Source organism: the organism of the source record quoted next, unplaced genomic scaffold (genome assembly GCF_019419815.1).
Source record: "Pyrus x bretschneideri cultivar Hongxiangsu unplaced genomic scaffold, Pyrus_bretschneideri_v1 Contig11, whole genome shotgun sequence".
Lineage (NCBI taxonomy): Eukaryota > Viridiplantae > Streptophyta > Magnoliopsida > Rosales > Rosaceae > Pyrus > Pyrus x bretschneideri.
In genome coordinates, this window is record NW_025999402.1 from 6,007,433 (window position 1) to 6,027,930 (window position 20,498).

Below are 20,498 nucleotides of genomic sequence, written 5' to 3' on the forward strand. Positions count from 1 at the left end.
TAGGATCTCATATGAGAACTTCCCAGTAGGTCATCCATCCTAGGATTGCTCTCACGTGAACTCGCTTAACTTCAGAGTTCTTACGAAACCCCAAGCCAGTAAGCTCTCAAAAGACCTCGTGCTATATAAAGATGGACATGTACATATAAGACATAGAAGATCCTCTCTTCTGGGAGATGTGGGATCTAACAGTAAATCATTCAGATGCAAACTTGGTGTAAGATTTAAACAAAATAAAGAGTGCAAGGTGACAGAATAAGATATATAAATTCAATAATTAATATATTTCTAACCTTTTGTTCACCAACTTAACATTTGGAGGTAGAACTAATAAACATAACAGGAGGACTTACAAAGCTCCTCTCTCGGGAAAAGAAAAAAAAAAAAAAAAAAAAAAAAAAAGGTGCCTCCCATTTCAAATAATCCAGGGAGGCAACAAAAACAACCCCAATACTATTATTAAACAAAAAAACAACGCCCTGTATAATTATATAAACTTGAATTTCTCATCAGGCCAGGCAACCGCAGGCATCAATTAAGCGGCAGATGGGGCGGTAGCGAAGTCGGGAACGCCAGCCTCCGATAGGGCCGCCTCCTTGAATGGCTGCACATCAGCCTCAGTTGAAACCACGGTATTCTTGCAGTCCAATGACTCATCGTCGTAAATATCCCACCATTTCTTCACCAGCATCTTAATGTCTTCCCTCTCCATGTTCTCCTCCTTCCCGGTGTATCTCCATGGCTTAGAACCCTGAACAAAAAGTAAAATGTGTTACGATTTTATAAATAGTAGGCAGATATTAAAGCAAGAGCGGATGTGCATTGATATTGTCAAAAATGAATTTGTATTTTAACCAGTACTCACGTTGGCACAATAGTGAACAACTTTTACTTGGTCAAGTTGAATGTTCTCAGGGTGACGCCATAACATGGCCAACACAAGGTTGTAATTTGAAGGGATGGGCTTGTATTTGTCCCTGAAATACACGTTCAAGAAGTCCTGCAGGGAAAAACGAAATTACAAACTTAATAAATAATTATAAAACAATTAAGTAATGTTTTTTAAACCAAAGGTTTTTGTCGGTCGAATGGTAATATTTTACCTGCTCGGCAAAAGATGTGGTTGGAGAAATCTGGAGGGTTTTGAGGAGGTCATGGTAGACCGGCAAGCTTGGCTCATACACAAACATGCCAGCATTGAAATAAAGGGGAGGCCTGGGGCCCAACTTAGGGTCCCACTGGACCTTATTAGGGCACTGCTGGCAGTACCCTATCTTATACTGTGGGCTACTGCTCCAAGTTGGCTCACAGAAGCAGTCCTTCACGGCATAGAAGTAGTTGTCCGGGTAGTCAAAGAGGTGATCGATGTTCTCAAAAACTTGAATATCTCCGTCCAAATAGATCATCTTGCAGTACTCCACAAACTGCAAAATTTGCATTGAAAAATTAGGATCACATATGAATATTATCTATAAAATAACACGAACTAATAAAATTGATCACAACCTTTTAATAACCTAACCGACAAAAAGGACACGCGTCAAAACCAGTTAACCTTGAAACATATACGTGTTAAAAAGGGCAAGAAGACACTGAGAAATTTTTAGTTGCAACGGAAACACGGGTAGTATACCACATGTTTTTGTGTGTAACTAATGGAAAATTTTATTTTTTAAGTTATTAACTTTTTAATACACATATCGCACTATTTATATAGCGACACGTAGTGTGCCAACTTGTGTGAAGGTCACACTGAAAAATAGATTCGAAAGCACTAAAAGAGTTAAAAACGTTACCTCCCAAATGCGAAGCTTGGAGTAGTTGATGACGTAGTAGGCCATGGCGAACTGCGTCTGGTTGGGAGGAGGGTACACAGGCTCGATCTCTCTGAGCACACAGCCCTGAGAGATCAGAATCCGGCGGTGCTCTTCGGGGACGTCGGGCAGCATGGCCACAACAAGCGGGTACTTGCTCATCACTTTTCTTAGCCCCTTGGCCAAGCCAACAACTCCTTTCCAGTAGTCTCCCGCACCGGCCAAGAAGGTGACGTAGGCCCTACTGGGCCCGCTTGGTGGTTTGGTGGCAGCGATAGCGGCGGTGGGGGTGGTGATCTCAGGAGCCATGGTGGTTAGGCTGAATTGGGTTTTGGTTGCGAAAAGGTTTGAAGTAGGAAAATGGAGAGAAATATTAAGGCTTTTGGTGTTTGTTTGGAAGAAAAGGTTGTGTTTCTTGCTTCAGGAAGGTTTAGAACTCAATGTTTTGGTTGATGAGTTGGGGTAGTGGGCTGGGGTGGTTTATATACAATGGGGGAGGGGGTAATTTCTAATTTTTTTTATTTCATTTTTTGGATGGGATAAATATATAGGGTCGGTTGGTCAATTATGGTAAAAATGTGAGATTAGGGTAAGTACTTTAATGTTGCTTGTGGTCTAAGGTGGAGTCACGTTTTCCCATTGGGCCCATTGGTCATTTTATACAATATTATTCAAAGATCTTGAAGACGTTATCTAATTAGTATCAACATCAAATAAATGTAGGGAATTAATTGGGCAGTTTTAGAGAGGATTATGGCCCTTGATGAAGCATGACATGAGCTCCAAATTAATTAACGAATAAATTTTGATCCTGTAGGCCGACCATTTAAAATTTCATAGACGATAATAACCTTTTTATTTCTCATTTTTTACACAACTATTTCAGAGTAGTGGACGTCGACGCGCTTTTATTTATTTATTATGGGAATCGACGTGCTTATAGGGATTTAAGGGATCATATTTCTTTGTGGAAACATAAAGCTCGTTTAGATGTGCTTTTAAATTGACTAAAAGCGTTTTTGAGGAAAATATTTGTGGAATAATCCTTAGTAAAATGCAAGTAATTCCTGGAAAAACACTAAAATTGCTTCCTGGAATGAGCACATAATTGGTGCTTATTGCAGAAAGCACTTCAAGTACTTTTGGGACCCAAAAATAATCTCTAAAAGCGTTTTTAGTCATTTTAAAAATACATCCAAACGAGTCCATAATTTATTTTATCTTTGGAGGCTCAAGCGGAGACCCGTTTACTTATGTTTTCTCATATGAACCTCTTGTCTCCAACTATTGCTTTTTATTATTTAGAATGTTTAATATATGTTTGACATCTTCTATGCGAAAATGTTTAATTTTCATAAGAGATCTTGACTGTTATTCAAAAGGTCCAATAACGTATGTATATTGGACCTTTTGAGGCAACTATAGATGCTGTGGAGCAATTCTGATTGTCAATAAAAATATAGAACATCATATAAGTTATCATGCTTGCATATCCACCATTTGAGTCTCCAACAGTTATCCCAATAATTACATATCCAATTTGACCTATGGACGATTACGCAAGCATATGTTTCATGCTTGTTTTTATTAGTGGGATCATATTTCTTTTAAAGATAAAACACATAAAAAAATGTCTTAGTCAATCATCATTTTCCATATTAGGTGCCACGCAAATTTTGGAAAGTATAATTAGAGGTATTTATTCTTTTACATTTCATATTATCCGGAACTTTAATTACCATGTCGATCTAGGAAAATCTTCTACATTATGTACATGGATCTCAAAATATATGGTGAAATGAAACAAATGAAAGACATATTTTACCAAAAGAAATAAAAATTTTAAATGAATAAATACATTTTTATTACATGTGATATTGTTACTCCACGCTGTATTTAATAAAAATCAAAATAAAAAAGAAGTCAAACAACTTAGGATTAGAGTCCTTTCATATGAGGCTGAAAATTTGAGTTTGATTTCAATTTTACAAAAATCAAACTCCCCTCGTGGAAGAGTAAAATGAGAATAATCAATAATATATTAAGAAATAGATGGTCCTCATATGTATTAAACTCACACAACTATAGTAAGTGTTACAGTTTTATCAAATATTCATAGAGACAAGTCACTGGCCTACTCCTAATTACACCAATATTATAATCGTTAATCAATCTATTGTTAGGTGTTGTGTTTTTTTTCACAAAAAGCTCGATATTATTAAGAATGAAACCATACACTTATGTTTTTTTTTCTTTCTCAATTCCTCGATGTGGAACTTATATTCAATATGCCCCCTCACGTGGGACCACAACATAATGGACCACACGTGCAGCAATCCCACATCGCACATTTAGCATAGAAGCATGGTGTTACATTAAATCCAATAACGTGGGCACAACACAAACTCACGATCAAACCCACTATGGTTTTATATCAGATTCTCAGAAAGACAAGTCATCCATCCACTCCTAACCATATATGTATTGTCTCATCTTAATTTCCTATTGTTATGTGTTATGTTTGTCAATTCTCAGACTTATGTTCAATAAGTTCTTCATGATTTTTTTTTAGAAATATTCATACTTTTCTGATTTTATATGTTTAGTAAACATATAAAAATTCATAAGAGATGAGTGATTTTGATAAATCACATTTTAATAATCGCGTTGAAAGAGTAAGATTATATCACTTAAACAAGCTACGTGCATGAAGTAGACATCCTCAAAATTGCAAAGAATAAGAATATTCGTGCGTACAAAAGAGAAAAAATGATTAATTTAATTATTTTGTTAAAATAAACTATTATCATCCCATTTATTTTGATAAAAAGCAGGGAGAAAATGGTAAATTCAAATTAAACAATACGTAACGTTTTGCGTGTCCACTTTCCACCGTCAGAAGTTGCTAAGACTCTCACCAAACGAAGAAATACCAACCTCTAATCTCATCACACGACAGTCACACCATTTTCGCCACGTGTAAGATCACAGATACGTGGCGCGCTCACAGCCGCCTGGATTTACTAACGCGGGGTCCACCTACTAAAACCGAATGACCTTTTCACCCCAACTTTTACACTTTTAGGATATTCTATAGAACTGGGCCCCCCCATTGAAGCTCTTACGTGTCCCGCAACCGTACGGGAAGATGCCATGTGGCCGCGCCGCGTGGCAGAGGTTTCTAGTTATGTTAGTTGGTCCAAATTAAAACGCGTTTAAATCTAATTAGCGCGCAGATACTAATTTGGTGTGGCAGTTTGAGACGGTGGGCCCGGGCGGGCCCATTAGTTTATAGGATAACGTTTACCGACCAAATCTTTGGATAATGTTTTGGTCTTTGGAGGGAAAAACGTTATAAGATAATGTTCTTTTGAGGGTCCACTACTACACTATTTTGACCCACTTCGTAATAAAATAGGAAAAAGAAATTACGAAAAATGTTTTTAAATTTGAGGAATATTCGGTCAATTTGGGATATTTTCGGAAAAAATAATAAAGAATTTTGGGATCTTTGATTTAACGGTCAAGATTCTATTTGTTTAATGCCCTGATTTTGAGCCGCTGATTTTCAAGTACCTTTATTTGGCACTTTTTCTTTTTCAATGTAGGAACCTTCCTTGAATTGATTAGGTGTATTTGGATGGAAAATTGGGGACTATATGGAATGTCTATTCTCATCAACTGAGAATCGAAATTAGGATATCATAGGTCTAGAATTCGACTCGTGTGAAACTACGTACGATAGAAGTTCATTTCTTCATAATTCTCGTAAAGCGGCGAACCTTTTTAGCTTGGGATTGTCTTCAGGTCTAGAATTCGATTAGGGCATAATTGGTTTAAGGTTCAATTCTCTCGATTGACCAAAAATCTAGAATACAAAAGAAGAAAAAGAAAAGGCTTCGGCAACAAGTCGATCGTTGGATTGTGGTTTAGGGAATTGGGGTAGGCTCAAAACTGAAAATACACACCTTGTCACACCAAAAACAGCCCAAAATATCTCTACAAGACTGCCCATATTCGCATGTGGCCCAGAAAGAACATGTGGGTTGAGAGTGGAAGAATTTTGGCATTTTTTCGGTCAGGTGATGAGACAGATCGAGAATTCGAGAAGAGAGAGAGAGAAGGAAAAATATAGCCGTGACATGTAAGTTTCTCTCCTCTTGCGGCCTTTACTTTTGCTCCAATGTCCCTGTTGAAACCGATTCAGCGACGCTGTTGAATCTGGCTGTTTGATTTCCTTGAACTTGTTCATCTTTGCATTTAGAAAAATATAGAAATGTCTTTACCCCAATTGGAACAGATTCAACGAAAGATTAGTCGCAGGGTTTAATTTTCAAATTACATTTTTGTGGACTTTGGACTAAAATACCAACGAAATATATTTACGTTTAACGATTTAGGTGAGGACAAGACTTTTGCCAAGAATGATGTCATCTGTTGAGAAATCAGCAGCTTTTCTGAATGTTCCTCTCCCAAAGTCTAGGTTGTACGAGTCTGCAAGACCTTCAACCAGGCCATATTCGGGCTTCCATCCGAGCACGCTCTTCGCTTTGTCGATTGATGCAAAGAAATGCTGCGTTACATGATCCAAGTTGGTTAATCAGGTTCCGGCTTCATGAAAGTAATAGAACAAGTTTTGTTTAGCTTCTTATCGAATTCTTAAAACGTCTCTGAGACCATGTTTACCTGATCACGGAATGGAAAGGCCTTCTTCTTGCCAAAATCGAACTCTTTAGGGTTGTAGTGAACGATCTCCGGCTCAGGAAAACCAGCAGCCTAACAAATATGAAAACATATGAGAAACTCTAGTTTGAGAAGATTATGAATATTTGTCTGTCTAGAAACTTATTCAGCAAGCAATTACCTTTGCGCATGCTTTCGCTAGTCCGTCAAAGGTGACATATTTGTCTCCCGAGATGTTGAATACTTGTTTGCTGGCCTTCTCGTTACCAAGAACCTTAATGAAGGCTGTCGCTAAGTCCTGCAAAACGAACTCACATAAAAATTTGCCTTTAAATGATGCAATATAGAAATCTAAAGAAGTACATCATGACTGACTGACACTTCACACTAACCTTGACATGACCAAGCTGTGTAATTTGTATCCCCGAGTTTGGAACTGGGATTGGGCGGCCAGCTTTCAACCGGTGGAAGAACCACTCTTCAACAGGGTTATAGTTCAATGGTCCATATATGTAGACTGGCCTTATTGAAGTCCAGTTAACACCCTTTGATTCGAGCAAGTTCTCTGTCTCGAGCTTTCCCTTGTGCCTGCTCTTTGGATCAACTGCATCGGTCTACCACCAGGATTCGTCAAGTTTAGAATTATCGAAAGACAAAGAGAATGAAATAGAAAGGATAAAAAGTAATATAGAGGAAAAACAAGTTAGGAATTAAGCTCGAATTTCCACAATGCCATGACAAGAGTGATTTGAACCACAGTACAAGAGGACCGAAAAAATGAAAAGTAAGCCATTTGTAACATCAAACATACCTCAAAGTGAGGTAGCTGATCAGATTTGAGATAGACACCGGCTGAAGAGCAGTATATGTACCTGAGATTTCAGCGGAATTCTTAGACATTCCAAAATTTTCCATTATATATATGTATGGAAAGTTGGAAAGAAGTGCACTTTTTAAATCTTTTCTGCATCAAACATTAGGCCTACCATGTTAGTATTCGATTAAGTCTTAGAATGTTTTCAAACGAACTATAAGCATCAGCTCACTCTAACTACAGTGTTACCATTGGTCTTCTGTACACCTCAATAATGTCAGCTGCTTTTTCTCGTTTACAACATATTTAACAAAACACGGGTTTATTATCGTCTGAGATAACAAAATGGCAAGCTGCAGTCAAAGGTACTTGTTTTGTTTAACCATTAATTTTGATGTAAAAAGCCAATATTGCGTACGAAGCATCACATGCTTGCTAATTTAGAGTTTACTTCTACAACCAGTCCTAATCTCAAACTGTAAGAGTATAAACATGAGATAAGATGATCGGGCATTAGCTATTCAGATCCAATAAGGATAAGAAAGTCTTATAGAAGATGAATGTCAGTTCCTGTCAATAAAGGATTTTATTGCAGTAGGAAACTGATATAGGAAAACACAAGTTGTTTCCCACAAGGATTTTAATAGGAAATCCTCATTGGATTAGGAGAGGTGTATGTATATATATATATGCTGTAATCTCTGCTCTCGGGGACACGCTCAGTCAAGAACTAAGCCCTATTCTTAGTTAGAGCATTAAGAGTTCTGCCAGAGAGGAGAAGAGTTGCAGCATACAGAATCTGGACATCCGCTGCAATGGCATTTTCCAATGGAGGTTCATCAGGTTAGTGTGATTATGTCTGTTCATGTCTAAACAGGTTTTGTGCTCTCTTGATTGTGTTTATTGTGGCTTTAATCTGGATCTTGGCTATGTTAATCTTACACAAACCATATCCAGGAGAAGATTACCTGGTACTGGAGAACGCCCACAAAATAAAGGTGAAATAATTTCAGTTGCTTTACTAATAAGATAAACTAATTCAACAGAGGCTGTTCTTACTGTTCTAACTTCGGTAGTCCCTCAATTATCGGCACAACTTCTTCTGCCTCTCGTCCTGAAAATTTCCAGGTACAGATTATGAAGCAGAACTGTAAGCTATATTACACAAGAACTTTATTCTAGTGCGGCAAATTCAAATTGCAGAGGCCAAATGTAAGACCATGCGCACCATTTATATCATAAACAACATCATAGCCTTCAGCTGAAAGACTGGATTTCACAAAGTCATAGTCCTTTCTGTCTCCTTTCAAGTGCAAAATCTAGCAAACATGATCACTAGAAAATGAAAATCTGGGAAAGCATTAGAAGTTAATAATGGACTTTCAAAGCTTAGTGACACTGTTATATACCTTTGAAGCGAAATCTGTGTAATCCGCATCGGATTCTCCTGGTAACTGCTGAGTAATGGGTGCTTTTCCTCTGGTAAACAGAGTCACCTGCAAAAGTAAACTCAATTTCATATCTTATCGATGTATCAAAAGGAAAAGTGTGACTGTCACACTACTGCTGCGTGACATGACTAATTCACGCACTCTCACTAATTCCATGACAGGATTAATAATTTCACGTAGCAGCGTGATAGTTACACCAAACTCATAATGATGAGTGCAAAATCATAGTGGGAAAATGATGAAAAAATCGAAAACTTGGAAATTTAGAAAGAGAATAAGGATACCTGATGACCCTCTTTAACAAGGAGTCTTGACAAGAAGACGCCGATGAAACGGGTTCCCCCCATTATAAGAATCTTCTTTGCACTCGATGCTGAAACTTGCAGTGCCCCTCCTCTTGGCTGCGATGCCCTTCTTTTACACTGCAACAATTAACACATGGGGTTCTAACTTCTAAGTTGAAAACAATGACATGCAAGTAAAGTTATAAACTTTCCGGCAAATGGGTTGATTTGATTCACCAAAAAGGAAAATTTGATTCTACCCATTAAAGAAAAGCATCATAAGAATGCATATTTTAGAGAGAGAGAGAACCTGGAGTTGGGAGTGGAGGAGTTTGGTGCCATTGAAATCAGAGAGAGAGGAAGGAGGGAGGAGAGAGAACGATGGGTTTCTCTGCTGCGGTTGCACAGCCACCAACCTTGCCATTTCTCTCTTCTATTCCACAATTCTCTATCCAATCTTCCCCTTCTTCTTCCTCCCTCTCTCTCTCTGAGTGTGGGGTTTTCTGAAATGCTCGAAATATGTCATGTCCTCGTCGTCTTCTTCCTCTTTCTCTTGGCGATCTCTCAGTCGAACATTCAGCCACAGGATAAGAGGGTATGACCCACCACCACTCCTTTTCGGTTTGCCCATATCCACAGTCCAGCCACTCCTCGGCCTCTCATTCCACCACCCTCAACCTCCTAAAACGACGCCGTGAAGGTCAAAACTTTCGCGCCTTAAAGAGCCAAATGCCCATTTGTAAGTTGGGTTTGGGCTTTTGAGTTGGGTCAAGTTTTGGGTTTTGGGCTTTTGAGTGTTCTCCAAAATCTCCAAAATCTGAATCTGAGAAGGAGAAGGATACGAAGAAGAAAGCTTCTGCTGTCGCAGAGTTGAAGAGCTAAAGCTTCTAAATTTCGATTTTATTTTTTTGGAATTTATTCTAATTATTTTTCAGAGAGAGAGAGAGAGATGTTGCAGTGCATATTTCTGCTATCGGATTCTGGGTAAGTCACCAATCTTTGATTTTTTTTTTTTTTTTCCTCCATTTGATCTAAAAATTTTACTTGACGAATTTTAGTAGGTCAAGCAAATTTCGATTTTTTTTTGTTAAATTATGGGACTTTTCAGTGAGGTAATGCTGGAGAAACAACTTACTGGGCAGCGTGTGGACCGTTCGATATGCACATGGTTCTGGGAGCATACGGTTTCTCAAGGTGATTCCCCCAAGGTAGCCATTGAAATTTTTGATTTTTTTGCCAAATTGTACATTTTTAATTTTTTTAGGCAGTCATGTAGTCACATTGGCTAGAGAGGACCGGATGTGTTCTCTATGCACCCGGAGTTTGAATCTCCCTCCCGTATTTTAGATTAGTTTAAAGTAGAATATCGCCCGAATTAAAAGACTTTGTGTCTGTTAGATTCATTCAAAAAATTTCATATCTGGTTTTCTCATACATTTATGAATCTTTCAAATTGGGCTTGTTATCTTGTATGTAGTTGTTCCTTTTTCTCTGTATTTATGTATACAGTTAAGTTGATATGTAGATGGTTGTGTGTTTGTCGTTCCATTTCTTACACCCTATTGTGATTTTGTTATTAGCTGCAATCGGTAATTGCTTCGCCAACGCATTATCTTTTCCAAGTTCTTCGCGAGGGGATAACGTTTTTAGCTTGTACCCAAGTTGAAATGCCGCCTTTGATGGGCATCGAGGTGAATATCATGGCGAAATGTGCGTTAGATTGTATGATTTGATTGTGTATGCATTGAACAAGATTGAACTTTAACCGTTGGACTTATAGTTTCTGTGCAGGGTGGCTGATGTCCTGACAGATTATCTCGGCAGCTTGAATGAAGACTTGATTAAAGATAACTTTGTCATTGTATATGAGGTAATTGTCTTGATTATACTTTGTCATTTTATCATTTCTTCTAGAATGTGTCTGTTGTGCGGACAAACGTTTGCATTTGTATCTGTGATTGTTGTGTAAACCACTTATAATGTAGAACTAAAATCTCAACAACAACATTAATAAGTCCAAAATTTTACCTCCGTGACTGTGATTGTTTACTGACTAGAACCTGGCCGCTAATTAGTCATCATCTACTGTATTCGATGTTGATTTTTTCTTCGGTTGAATTTACTAAAATCTTTAGTGCTGTTTGCAGCTTCTGGATGAGATGATTGACAATGGCTTCCCTCTCACGACAGAACCGAATATTCTGAGGGAGATGATTGCTCCACCAAATATAGCAAACAAGATGTTGAGTGTAGTCACTGGCAACAGTTCCAACATGAGCGACATACTTCCAGGTGCAACATCATCTTGCATTCCATGGAGAACAACAAACCTGAAATATGCAAACAATGAAGTTTATGTTGATCTTGTTGAAGAAATGGATGCAATTATAAACAGGTCTATCTTTTATTCTTTTCTACGAGATTAAAAGTTCTGGGTCTCAGAAGTTGATTCTAATATCACTTCTTCATGTTATACAAGTCAATTGGTGTTTACCTTTAACAGTTTAACCGCTCGAAATTTTATAAGACGTTATCATTTATGGATGGTGATGATTATTGTACGAAATTTGCAGATTTTGTAGTTATAATTGAATGAATTATATCTCAATTTTTTGTACTAAATATTTCCGCATGCTGCTCAGGGATGGGGTCCTGGTGAAATGTGAGATATATGGTGAAGTTCAAGTAAACTCCCATCTCTCTGGTGTTCCCGATTTGACTCTTTCATTTGCAAACGCTGCTGTTCTTGATGATGTAAGATTTCATCCGTGTGTTCGGTTTCGCCCATGGGAAGCCCATCAAATTCTGTCTTTTGTGCCCCCTGACGGACAGTTTAAGTTAATGAGTTACAGGTCAGTGGTGTTAAAGGGACGCTGGAATTCGGAGCTTACTTATGTGCAGTATTTCGGTGTCTATGTCCTCGTTTTATTTTCTAAATAATTCTACACTTCCTTTATGCAGGGTTAGAAAGTTGAAGAGCTCTCCAATCTATGTAAAGCCCCAGCTAACCTCAGATGCTGGGACATGTCGTGTTAGTGTGTTGGTTGGAATACGAAATGATCCTGGAAAGACGATTGATTCAATAACTGTGCAGTTCCAACTTCCTTCCTGTGTTTTATCAGCTGATCTGAACTCGAATTATGGAACTGTGAACATTCTTGCTAACAAGGTAAGAACATAGGATTTTCATATCACTCATAACCTTGGCATGATGACTAGCCTGAATTTCAATTATCAATTGTGATACGACGTAGATGAAATGGAAGTTCAGGTCTTTTTTTCCTTAACAGTTATTCTTCACTGTTGTGGTTGCAATTTCTGCGGTTTTAAAGGATGAGAATGCGTAGTTCTCCTGGTCGGTTTTGGGTTTAATATAACGAACACTTCTTCTTCTTGTAGACTTGTTCATGGACGATTGGGAAGATTCCTAAAGACAAAGCCCCTGCATTGTCTGGGACATTATTGCTTGAAACAGGATTAGAGCGCCTTCACGTTTTTCCGACATTTCAAGTGGGTTTTAGGATCATGGGCGTTGCTCTCTCTGGCTTGAAAATAGATAAACTGGATTTGAAGAATCTGCCAAAACCACCTTATAAGGGTTTTCGAGCTCTCACTCGAGCAGGGGAATTTGAAGTCAGGTCATAATGAACCGATATGAAACCCTATTTGTGAAGATTGCTCGGAATGAGTCGTTTGTATATTTCTTTTTGTAACATTGCATCTCGGTCTTGAGAGTGCCTTCGATTTTAGCTGAAATGAATTTGTAACGAATTTTCTGTTTTACTGAAGGATTGAAAATTACAAAGTGTTTTACAGAACTAGACCGCAATTGGCATTTGAAGCAAAGGAATAAGAACCTTTGGATGACAAAATTTTGTAAGATCTTACGGCACCTAAACAGCAATCTTGTTCACTCTGAACGATTCCATAACCCGGCGAAGGTCACTTTCTTCCTCCACAAACACATTTTCCGGTGTCTGTAATCTCAACTCGTATAACTGGTTGTTTTCGACTCCTAGAACCGAAAGGTACCGCCTGTCCCATTCCAAACTAACTAATCGATCCTTCGGCATAACAGCCAACTCGTTGTTGTTTGCATATGACTTTATGTTCACCTAGAAAATCCATGTCAAAACACACTTTCTAAGTCATAATGCAGATTATGTCTTATCTAATAAGTGCTAAAAATGCATAGAACTGACCTCAATTTGATAATACAGCTTCCCATCATCAGCAACTCTCGAAGAAGTGGAAAGAATTTTGGATTCACGCCTCACGCCAAGTCTGGTAGACATGAACTCCGTCAGGTACTGCTTAAGCACTTTCTTTCCGGCTAGTTCAGGCGGGCCTAGATCTTCGATGCTCTTGTAGTTGGAAGATGATGGAGACGAAAACTCCACGGAGATATTTTCATCGAGAATGTAAGGGTCTCTAAAGAATATGTCTGCTCCGGCGCCCTTCACTTGGATCCAGTTTTTAGGGTACTTGAACGAATATCCATCAAAAGTATCTACATATTCTCTTAACCCTACAAGAGACTGCTGAGCAAACGCAGCACTCCCAAAACCGCCTCCGGCGAAGATGTAAGCTGACAAGATTAAGGCCATTGCATTTCTCCTAGGAACTGCAAAATCTTTAGTCTGATTATATATTAGAAATATATGGAAAGAACACAACATTGTGGAAGTCGGTAAATTTCATGTCAATTTCACTAATGTGTGACTCTCAGCATACCTTTGAGGAACTTTCAACACAATCCCTATCTGATTCACGTCGAAAGTGCTCGGAAACCGGCGTCTTCAGTCTGCTAAACAAACTCATCTGCTAAAACAAATTCAAAGTCAAGTGTGTGAGATATGCAAAAGGATCAAATTTTGAAAGAATATAGTAAATACCTGACTACGCTCTTTGGAAAATTCCTTTGCGTTTGATGCTGCAACATGTAATGTTTCTTTTGGCCGTGAAACCGTTTTCCTAAACTGCAGTTGATTAATGATGTATCGATGTTAAAAGCAATACCACATGAATTAGCGTCCAAGCTCAGAGAAGGAACCCATCAAAGCTAGTGGACAGTTTTTGTTTTTACGAGACGATATTCTAAACTTCTCTAATTTAGGGAAATGGAGACTCAGGTTTTGGATGCAAGGGGGAAGGCAAAGTATCCGAACTAAGTGGCCTAACTTACGACTGCAAAGTTAGTACAAAGTTCAATGAATTTCTATGATCATATGAACAACTTATCCATTTATTAGACTCCCAAGTGTTGGAGTTCCACGAAATTCACCTTATACATATGGTGCATGAATATCATCATAAATGTTAACATTATGGAAATGACATATTAGTTCGACTTTGTTGTTGGTTTTTTTTTTTTTTTTTTTTTTTTTTGACAAAGCGATATTCTAAATTACTCTAACTTACAAGTTAGAGAGGTGAATTTTAACGGTTTAACTCAGGTGCAACAAGGCGGGCACACTCCTCCGGCCAACTGACCTTATCTACGTCTACAATTCTACTCCATGTTGTAGGAAAATCAACAAAAGCTAGAACAGGTAGAATGAAAGTTAAATTGAGAGATTCACAACATTGTGAACCATGGAAGAAAAAGTAGAACAAAAATTGCAGAAGCAGAACCTGGAGTTGAGAAGTGTGGAGTCTGGTGCCATTGAAGTGAGATAAAGAGGAGGGGAGAGGAGAGAGAGAAGGCTGTCTCTGTTGCTGCACCACCACCAACCTTGCCATGTTTCCCTATCCACTCCCTGCTTTCCTTTTCTTGGTTCTATCCACACTGCCCAACCAATCATTCATATCATCTCATCAAGATTTTTGAGTACTGAAAACACGATTTTGTACATCAAGTATAACACTACAATTATTAAAAATTTGAAAAAAAATACAGCTAATTTTAATATTACATTTAGATAGTGAGCTGTATTCTCAACACACTGAAAAATTTATCGATCTCATTAACTTATTTACTTCTACCATTCATGCACAATTGCACATCCCCAAATCAAGCAACGTAAGAAGAAAAACATGACTTTAAGGCCCAATAACCAAGACAGGCCAACAAAGAATGGACCTTATCTCCAAGCCCATTTGACTCATAATCATGTTTTAAGTAAGGGAAATCATGTTTGCCTGTATTTATTTTCGTCCATTGGTTTTCTTTTGTTTTATTCAATTTGAATGAAATAAATAGCATAAGGTCATCTTTAATGGTTGGGCTAAAAGTCAAATATTTTAGTCTAGAAAATTTAGCTTTTAGCCCAGAAATAGCTTTTTTGCTTCAACCGTTCTAGCCTAAAATTTTAGCCTGATATTATTAAAGAATGAACTTAGGTTATTTTTTTTTCTTAAATTAAATTAAAAAAAATAAATATTTAGACTATTGTAAATTAATTATGAACATTTTAATCTAAAAAAAATTAAATTTCTATAAATATTGAAAAATCACTAAATTTTCCACAAAACAATCCTTCAACCAACAGTCCTTAAAGGCCAGCCATAGGATCAAAATTATAGCCGTTGGGTTTTTGTGGGTGGCCGACACACGCCTGACGGCGGAGTCCATCCCTGTTGGGAAACCTTTGCAAGCGCACTGTGTGGGGCGCGTTGGAGCGTGGGCGGGCTGAGATTGGCCCAACAACCTGCAAGTCCACTCGCATGTGGGGGGGGGGGGAATTTGGTCCAGCTTTGATATTTGACATTTAGCCCAAAGTTTTAGCATGGGTTGGAGAGTGTTTGGAGATGGGAGAATTTGAAGAAAAATTTAGCATTTGGTCTACCATTGAAGATAATCTAAATGCGATAAGTAGAAAAATGACGTGTGGATATCATTTCCGTTTGTTAATCCTTCGTAGAAATACACCATTCAAGTTTTTTTTCTTTGGTCGATTTTCACTTGTTTGAAACTCGAGTTTTAAAAAACTCATGCATTTCTCGAAAAGAAGTAGGCATGATATTAGTGGTGTACAAGATTTGGGGTTGGTCAAAAGCAAAATGACATCTATGAATATATTGAAAATTAGTGGATAACAATAATGGGACACGTCACCAACACTTATCCCTCTTTATGTCCAACGTTTCCATACACTTTGCAAAATTATTATGGTTCCAGAGCATTACATCCACAGATCAATTCTGAATATAAGAGTCGGATAATTTAGAAAAGCAGTGCGCTATTCACGCAATTTTTTTTTTTTTTACGCAATTATTTTAATTTTCGATCACTGAATTAAATGAAATGAAAAAAATTATAAAACAAAAATTAGCAAAGCATTTGTAAAATTCACATTTGTATTTTAGACATTTTCTATTTTTTTTTTATCTTAACCTTAAACTCTAAACCCAAAGAATCGTTTTATTAATCAAATTGGTCTAATTCACATCTGTATTTTAGACATTTTCTATTTTTTTTATCTTAACCTTCCTTTTTTGGTAATTTAATATCTTAAAATTCATGTGACTTTACTATTTTGCAATTAATTATAAAAAATCTTAGAGTGCTTAAGTAATTAAAAGATCCAATTAAGAATAAATCTCCCAATTTTCTTTGCCGGGCGAGCCCTTTTCTCCGCCGTCTTCAAGGCGGCACCCTTCATGTATAAAAAGCCATCTTCCCTATTTACTTTTCTGAGCCAATTACCATTTCAGACACCATTTTCTTCTTCTCCAGTCTCTCTATCTCCTCCGCCGATGAACGCCTTCTCTCTCTCTGTAAGTTTGACGAGAATCCCAACTCCGTAATCTGCACCTCAATCTTCAAAGGATCAGGATAGCTGTATATCTGTATATGCATATTGATATAGTTCCAATTTTGTATTTTCTGTTGTTTGAAGATTTGATTTTGCTGAGCAATTATATTGCTTAAAATCTTTGATATGAATTCCCTGAGTCTTCTTTGTCACGCAACAATGAAACCCACCTGTAGAATCCTCAACAGATGTCGAAACTCGGCGTTTTTCGGGTTCCCACAGCCTGCAACATGGCTGCATGGTTTGACAAAGACTGGAAATTCGTCCAGTTTTTGTGTCAATTTTGAGCAAAACTGCCAATATCACGCCAACCCTTTTCGTATTTCGGGGTTTGGAGGCGTTTTCGATGATGCCCGAAAAGCCTCTCAGGTTCCCAGTTGGAGTCTTGGCCAATCTGGGATAATATCTAGGTCTTATAGTGCTGGCGTTGGCACAGCTAGTAGGGGTGTTTCTGTGATTGCTAGTTTGGCATCCAGGTTTCGGAACCTTTCAACGTCAATTGAGACCCGTGTGAATGATAACAATTTCGAGAAGATATATGTTCAGGGTGGTATAAATGTGAAGCCTTTGGTGGAGAGGATTGATAAGGATGAGAACATTGTGAGAGAGGAAGAATCGAGGATAGAAGTTGGTGATGGAAAGAAATCAGAAAGCTTGAATGAAGCTACGGTTGTGACTTCGGAGAGAGAGTATTCGGATATTGAGAAGGAGGCGTGGAGGCTATTGAGAGATTCGGTTGTGCAATATTGTGGGAACCCTGTGGGGACTGTGGCTGCAAATGATCCCGGTGACAAGCAACTGCTGAATTATGATCAGGTCTTTATCCGTGATTTTGTTCCATCGGCACTTGCTTTCTTGCTTAAGGGAGAAGGGGAGATTGTGCGGAACTTCCTCCTTCATACATTGCAATTGCAGGTAATGGTTTGCCACTTATCTTGGTTCCTTTCTTTTCAAGCATTAATTGTGCCGGTTTTTTGGTTTTTAATACATGGTATCATGAATGGAAAGTTTCAAACCTCACTTATATATAGTTTATCAATTAACTAGTTTTCAAATAATCAAAATTTCCTTGTGAGGTCGTTTAAACTTTGCTGATTTGGAGTTCCCGACTTGACACGATTCCTTTTACTTTCTTCCAAAATGAAGATTCCATTGGTTTTGGCAGACCTTGACTAAGTTTTCATGTCGACCCTGGTTTTGTGTAATGTACCTTGAATTAATGAAGGTTTCTGGAATTTCTGATTGTATGTTTCTAATATTGTAGAGTTGGGAGAAAACTGTGGATTGCTATAGCCCAGGACAGGGATTGATGCCTGCAAGTTTTAAAGTTAGAACTGTACCTCTCGATGGAAATAAGACTGAAGAAGTTTTAGATCCAGATTTTGGTGAATCAGCTATTGGACGTGTTGCACCTGTAGATTCTGGTAAGTACATTATAACTATATTGATTCTACCAATAACAAATGTGATTCTTTATGGATGGTGCACACGGTCTGCTGTTGTTGCCATCCAGGTGTTATTGGCTGCTGATCCTGTGCATTTCGTAACTCTTCTTAAAAGCAATTTTTTTTCAAATGACCTTCCAAAGTTCCTGCATCTAATGGGTAATGGTTTGTTGATTGTGTAACTTCTCTGACAGGATTATGGTGGATTATTCTGTTGAGGGCTTACGGAAAGATAACTGGTGACTATGGATTACAGGAGAGGGTGGATGTTCAAACAGGCTTGAAAATGATTCTGAACTTGTGCTTAACTGATGGGTTTGATATGTTTCCATCTCTTTTAGTCACTGATGGCTCCTGCATGATAGACCGGCGGATGGGTATCCATGGTCATCCCCTTGAGATCCAAGTGAGTTACAAGGCTACTTTGAATATTTCTTAAGGATGCATTCATCACTTTATGTTCTTTCTGTATTCTGCAAAGTAAGAGGCTACTTTGCTTGGTTTTATTACCGTAAGTGTAACCTTCTTGAACATGAATTCTGAAAATTGTTAAAACTAGACTTTTTAAGCATACTGGGCTGTGTCCTGCCCGTGCCCTTTTGTATGATATTACACCAGTTTTATGGTCATTTTTATTCTTATTTCAGCCTTGTATTATGAATTTTAACCCTCCGTAATAAAGTTTGTTTATGGCACCCAGTGTTTGGCTAATATCATTATGCTGAATGATTCTTTAGGCCTTATTTTACTCGGCTCTTCGATGCTCTCGTGAGATGCTTGCTGTAAATGATGGATCCAAGAATTTGGTAAGGGCCATCAACAACAGACTCAGCGCTTTGTCATTCCACATCAGAGAATACTATTGGGTGGATATGAAAAAGATGAATGAGATATATCGATATAAGACAGAAGAGTACTCTACGGAGGCTACCAACAAGTTCAATATCTACCCTGACCAAATTCCTCTATGGTTAATGGACTGGATTCCAGAAGAAGGCGGGTATTTTATTGGCAATCTACAACCAGCCCACATGGACTTTAGGTTTTTCACTCTTGGAAATCTTTGGTCCATTGTTTCATCATTGGGTACTCCGAAGCAAAATGATGCTGTATTGAATTTGATTGAAGCCAAATGGGATGATCTTGTGGGCCATATGCCACTTAAGATATCCTACCCTGCCTTGGAGTTTGAAGAATGGCGTATAATCACTGGCAGCGACCCAAAGAATACGTGAGTTAGCTGCCTGTTTATATTTGCTAGTTGTCTTGTTCTAGCATCTAATTTGTTCATGATCAGTTGATCACTGAAATATGTTTGTCTTGACTCCTACAGCCCATGGTCATATCATAATGGCGGATCCTGGCCGACGCTCCTGTGGCAGGTAACCCTTGCTTCAATAACACTATAAATATTTTGTGTGATGCTCAAGAATAATGACTTTTTATGGAATTAGATGTCATGATACTATCATCGGCCTCCTTTGTTATTTGGTCGGAAGCTGTTACAGTTTACGTTGAGATTTTTGTTCTTGGTTTTCCCTCTAAAATGCTTTTTCTATCCTATTTCAGTTCACATTGGCATGCATCAAGATGGGCAGAATCGAACTAGCTCAGAAAGCAGCTGCTTTGGCTGAGAAGAGGCTTCGTTCGGACCGCTGGCCCGAATACTATGATACAAGAACAGGGAAGTTTATTGGAAAGCAAGCGCGGCTTTACCAAACATGGACCATTGCTGGGTTCCTTACAACTAAAATGCTGTTGGAGAATCCAGAGAAGGCGGCCTTGCTATTCTGGGACGAGGACTACGAACTTCTTGAGATCTGTGTTTGTGCACTTAGCAAGAGTGGCCGGAAAAAATGCTCCAGAGGTGCCGCTAAGTCTCAGATTCTTGTATAACGAGTCCCATTCTTTCAAGGGCAAAAAGTTTGGCCTTTGTACTGTACAGCGACACATTTAGGATAGTGTATGAAGAAGTTGGATAGCGCAGAGTACTCTGATTCAAAATATAGCATGAAGGTTGTATTTTTTTCATGCATCTGATGCTTATTATTTGTTTGGTCGTCCGATTAATCGGTCTAAGTTGATCGGAATGCACATTTACAGTGAGAAATGTGTACTTTGTAACAATTACCACATGTCTACTTGTATAACAGTTACATGACTCTATCTTATACATTACTTTTTGGTTATTGTTTATTGATACTTTTACCCGAGTTGTTTTATTTTTTCACTTTTTTTATACAAGCGATA

At 38.1% G+C, this 20,498-nt stretch overlaps 4 protein-coding genes across 8 annotated transcripts; 2 read left to right on the forward strand and 2 right to left on the reverse strand.

Annotated features, from left to right (window-relative positions):
- Positions 1-263: 263 nt before the first annotated feature.
- On the reverse strand, positions 264-2,273 carry LOC103930066 (galactinol synthase 2). Its single transcript, XM_048576325.1, has 4 exons — positions 1,797-2,273; positions 1,104-1,424; positions 866-1,000; positions 264-751 (listed from the first exon to the last, which is right to left on the reverse strand). The coding sequence occupies exons 1-4, from the start codon at positions 2,121-2,123 to the stop codon at positions 536-538; spliced, it is 999 nt and encodes a 332-aa protein (XP_048432282.1). The 5' UTR covers positions 2,124-2,273; the 3' UTR covers positions 264-535.
- A 3,778-nt stretch (positions 2,274-6,051) lies between these two features.
- LOC103930071 (chloroplast stem-loop binding protein of 41 kDa b, chloroplastic) lies at positions 6,052-14,866 on the reverse strand. 4 transcript variants are annotated; one of them, XM_009339362.3, is made up of 10 exons: positions 14,681-14,818; positions 9,047-9,184; positions 8,721-8,807; positions 8,540-8,630; positions 8,371-8,425; positions 7,309-7,369; positions 6,890-7,111; positions 6,679-6,795; positions 6,501-6,590; positions 6,052-6,387 (listed from the first exon to the last, which is right to left on the reverse strand). In XM_009339362.3, the coding sequence occupies exons 1-10, from the start codon at positions 14,786-14,788 to the stop codon at positions 6,211-6,213; spliced, it is 1,146 nt and encodes a 381-aa protein (XP_009337637.2). In that variant the 5' UTR covers positions 14,789-14,818; the 3' UTR covers positions 6,052-6,210. The 4 variants fall into 4 exon arrangements, with proteins under 4 accessions (XP_009337637.2, XP_009337636.2, XP_018498718.2 ...); XM_009339361.3 differs by lacking the exon at positions 14,681-14,818 and adding an exon at positions 9,357-9,574; XM_018643202.2 differs by lacking the exons at positions 6,052-6,387; positions 6,501-6,590; positions 6,679-6,795; ... (4 more) ...; positions 8,721-8,807; positions 9,047-9,184 and adding exons at positions 12,807-13,161; positions 13,249-13,686; positions 13,781-13,870; positions 13,942-14,025 and having other exon boundaries at positions 14,681-14,866.
- Positions 9,869-12,864, forward strand: LOC103930073 (AP-3 complex subunit mu). Of its 2 annotated transcripts, none has more exons than XM_009339363.3 (8): positions 9,869-10,030; positions 10,155-10,254; positions 10,627-10,737; positions 10,827-10,916; positions 11,194-11,441; positions 11,689-11,898; positions 12,008-12,215; positions 12,446-12,864. In XM_009339363.3, exons 1-8 carry the CDS (start codon positions 9,996-9,998, stop codon positions 12,689-12,691), a joined length of 1,248 nt encoding a protein of 415 aa, XP_009337638.2. In that variant the 5' UTR covers positions 9,869-9,995; the 3' UTR covers positions 12,692-12,864. The 2 variants fall into 2 exon arrangements, with proteins under 2 accessions (XP_009337638.2, XP_048432254.1); XM_048576297.1 differs by having other exon boundaries at positions 9,986-10,030; positions 10,155-10,240.
- A 1,709-nt stretch (positions 14,867-16,575) lies between the features above and the next one.
- On the forward strand, positions 16,576-20,385 carry LOC103930070 (alkaline/neutral invertase A, mitochondrial). Its single transcript, XM_009339358.3, has 6 exons — positions 16,576-17,718; positions 18,068-18,227; positions 18,443-18,654; positions 18,986-19,479; positions 19,582-19,630; positions 19,818-20,385. The coding sequence occupies exons 1-6, from the start codon at positions 16,930-16,932 to the stop codon at positions 20,142-20,144; spliced, it is 2,031 nt and encodes a 676-aa protein (XP_009337633.2). The 5' UTR covers positions 16,576-16,929; the 3' UTR covers positions 20,145-20,385.
- Positions 20,386-20,498: the final 113 nt, after the last annotated feature.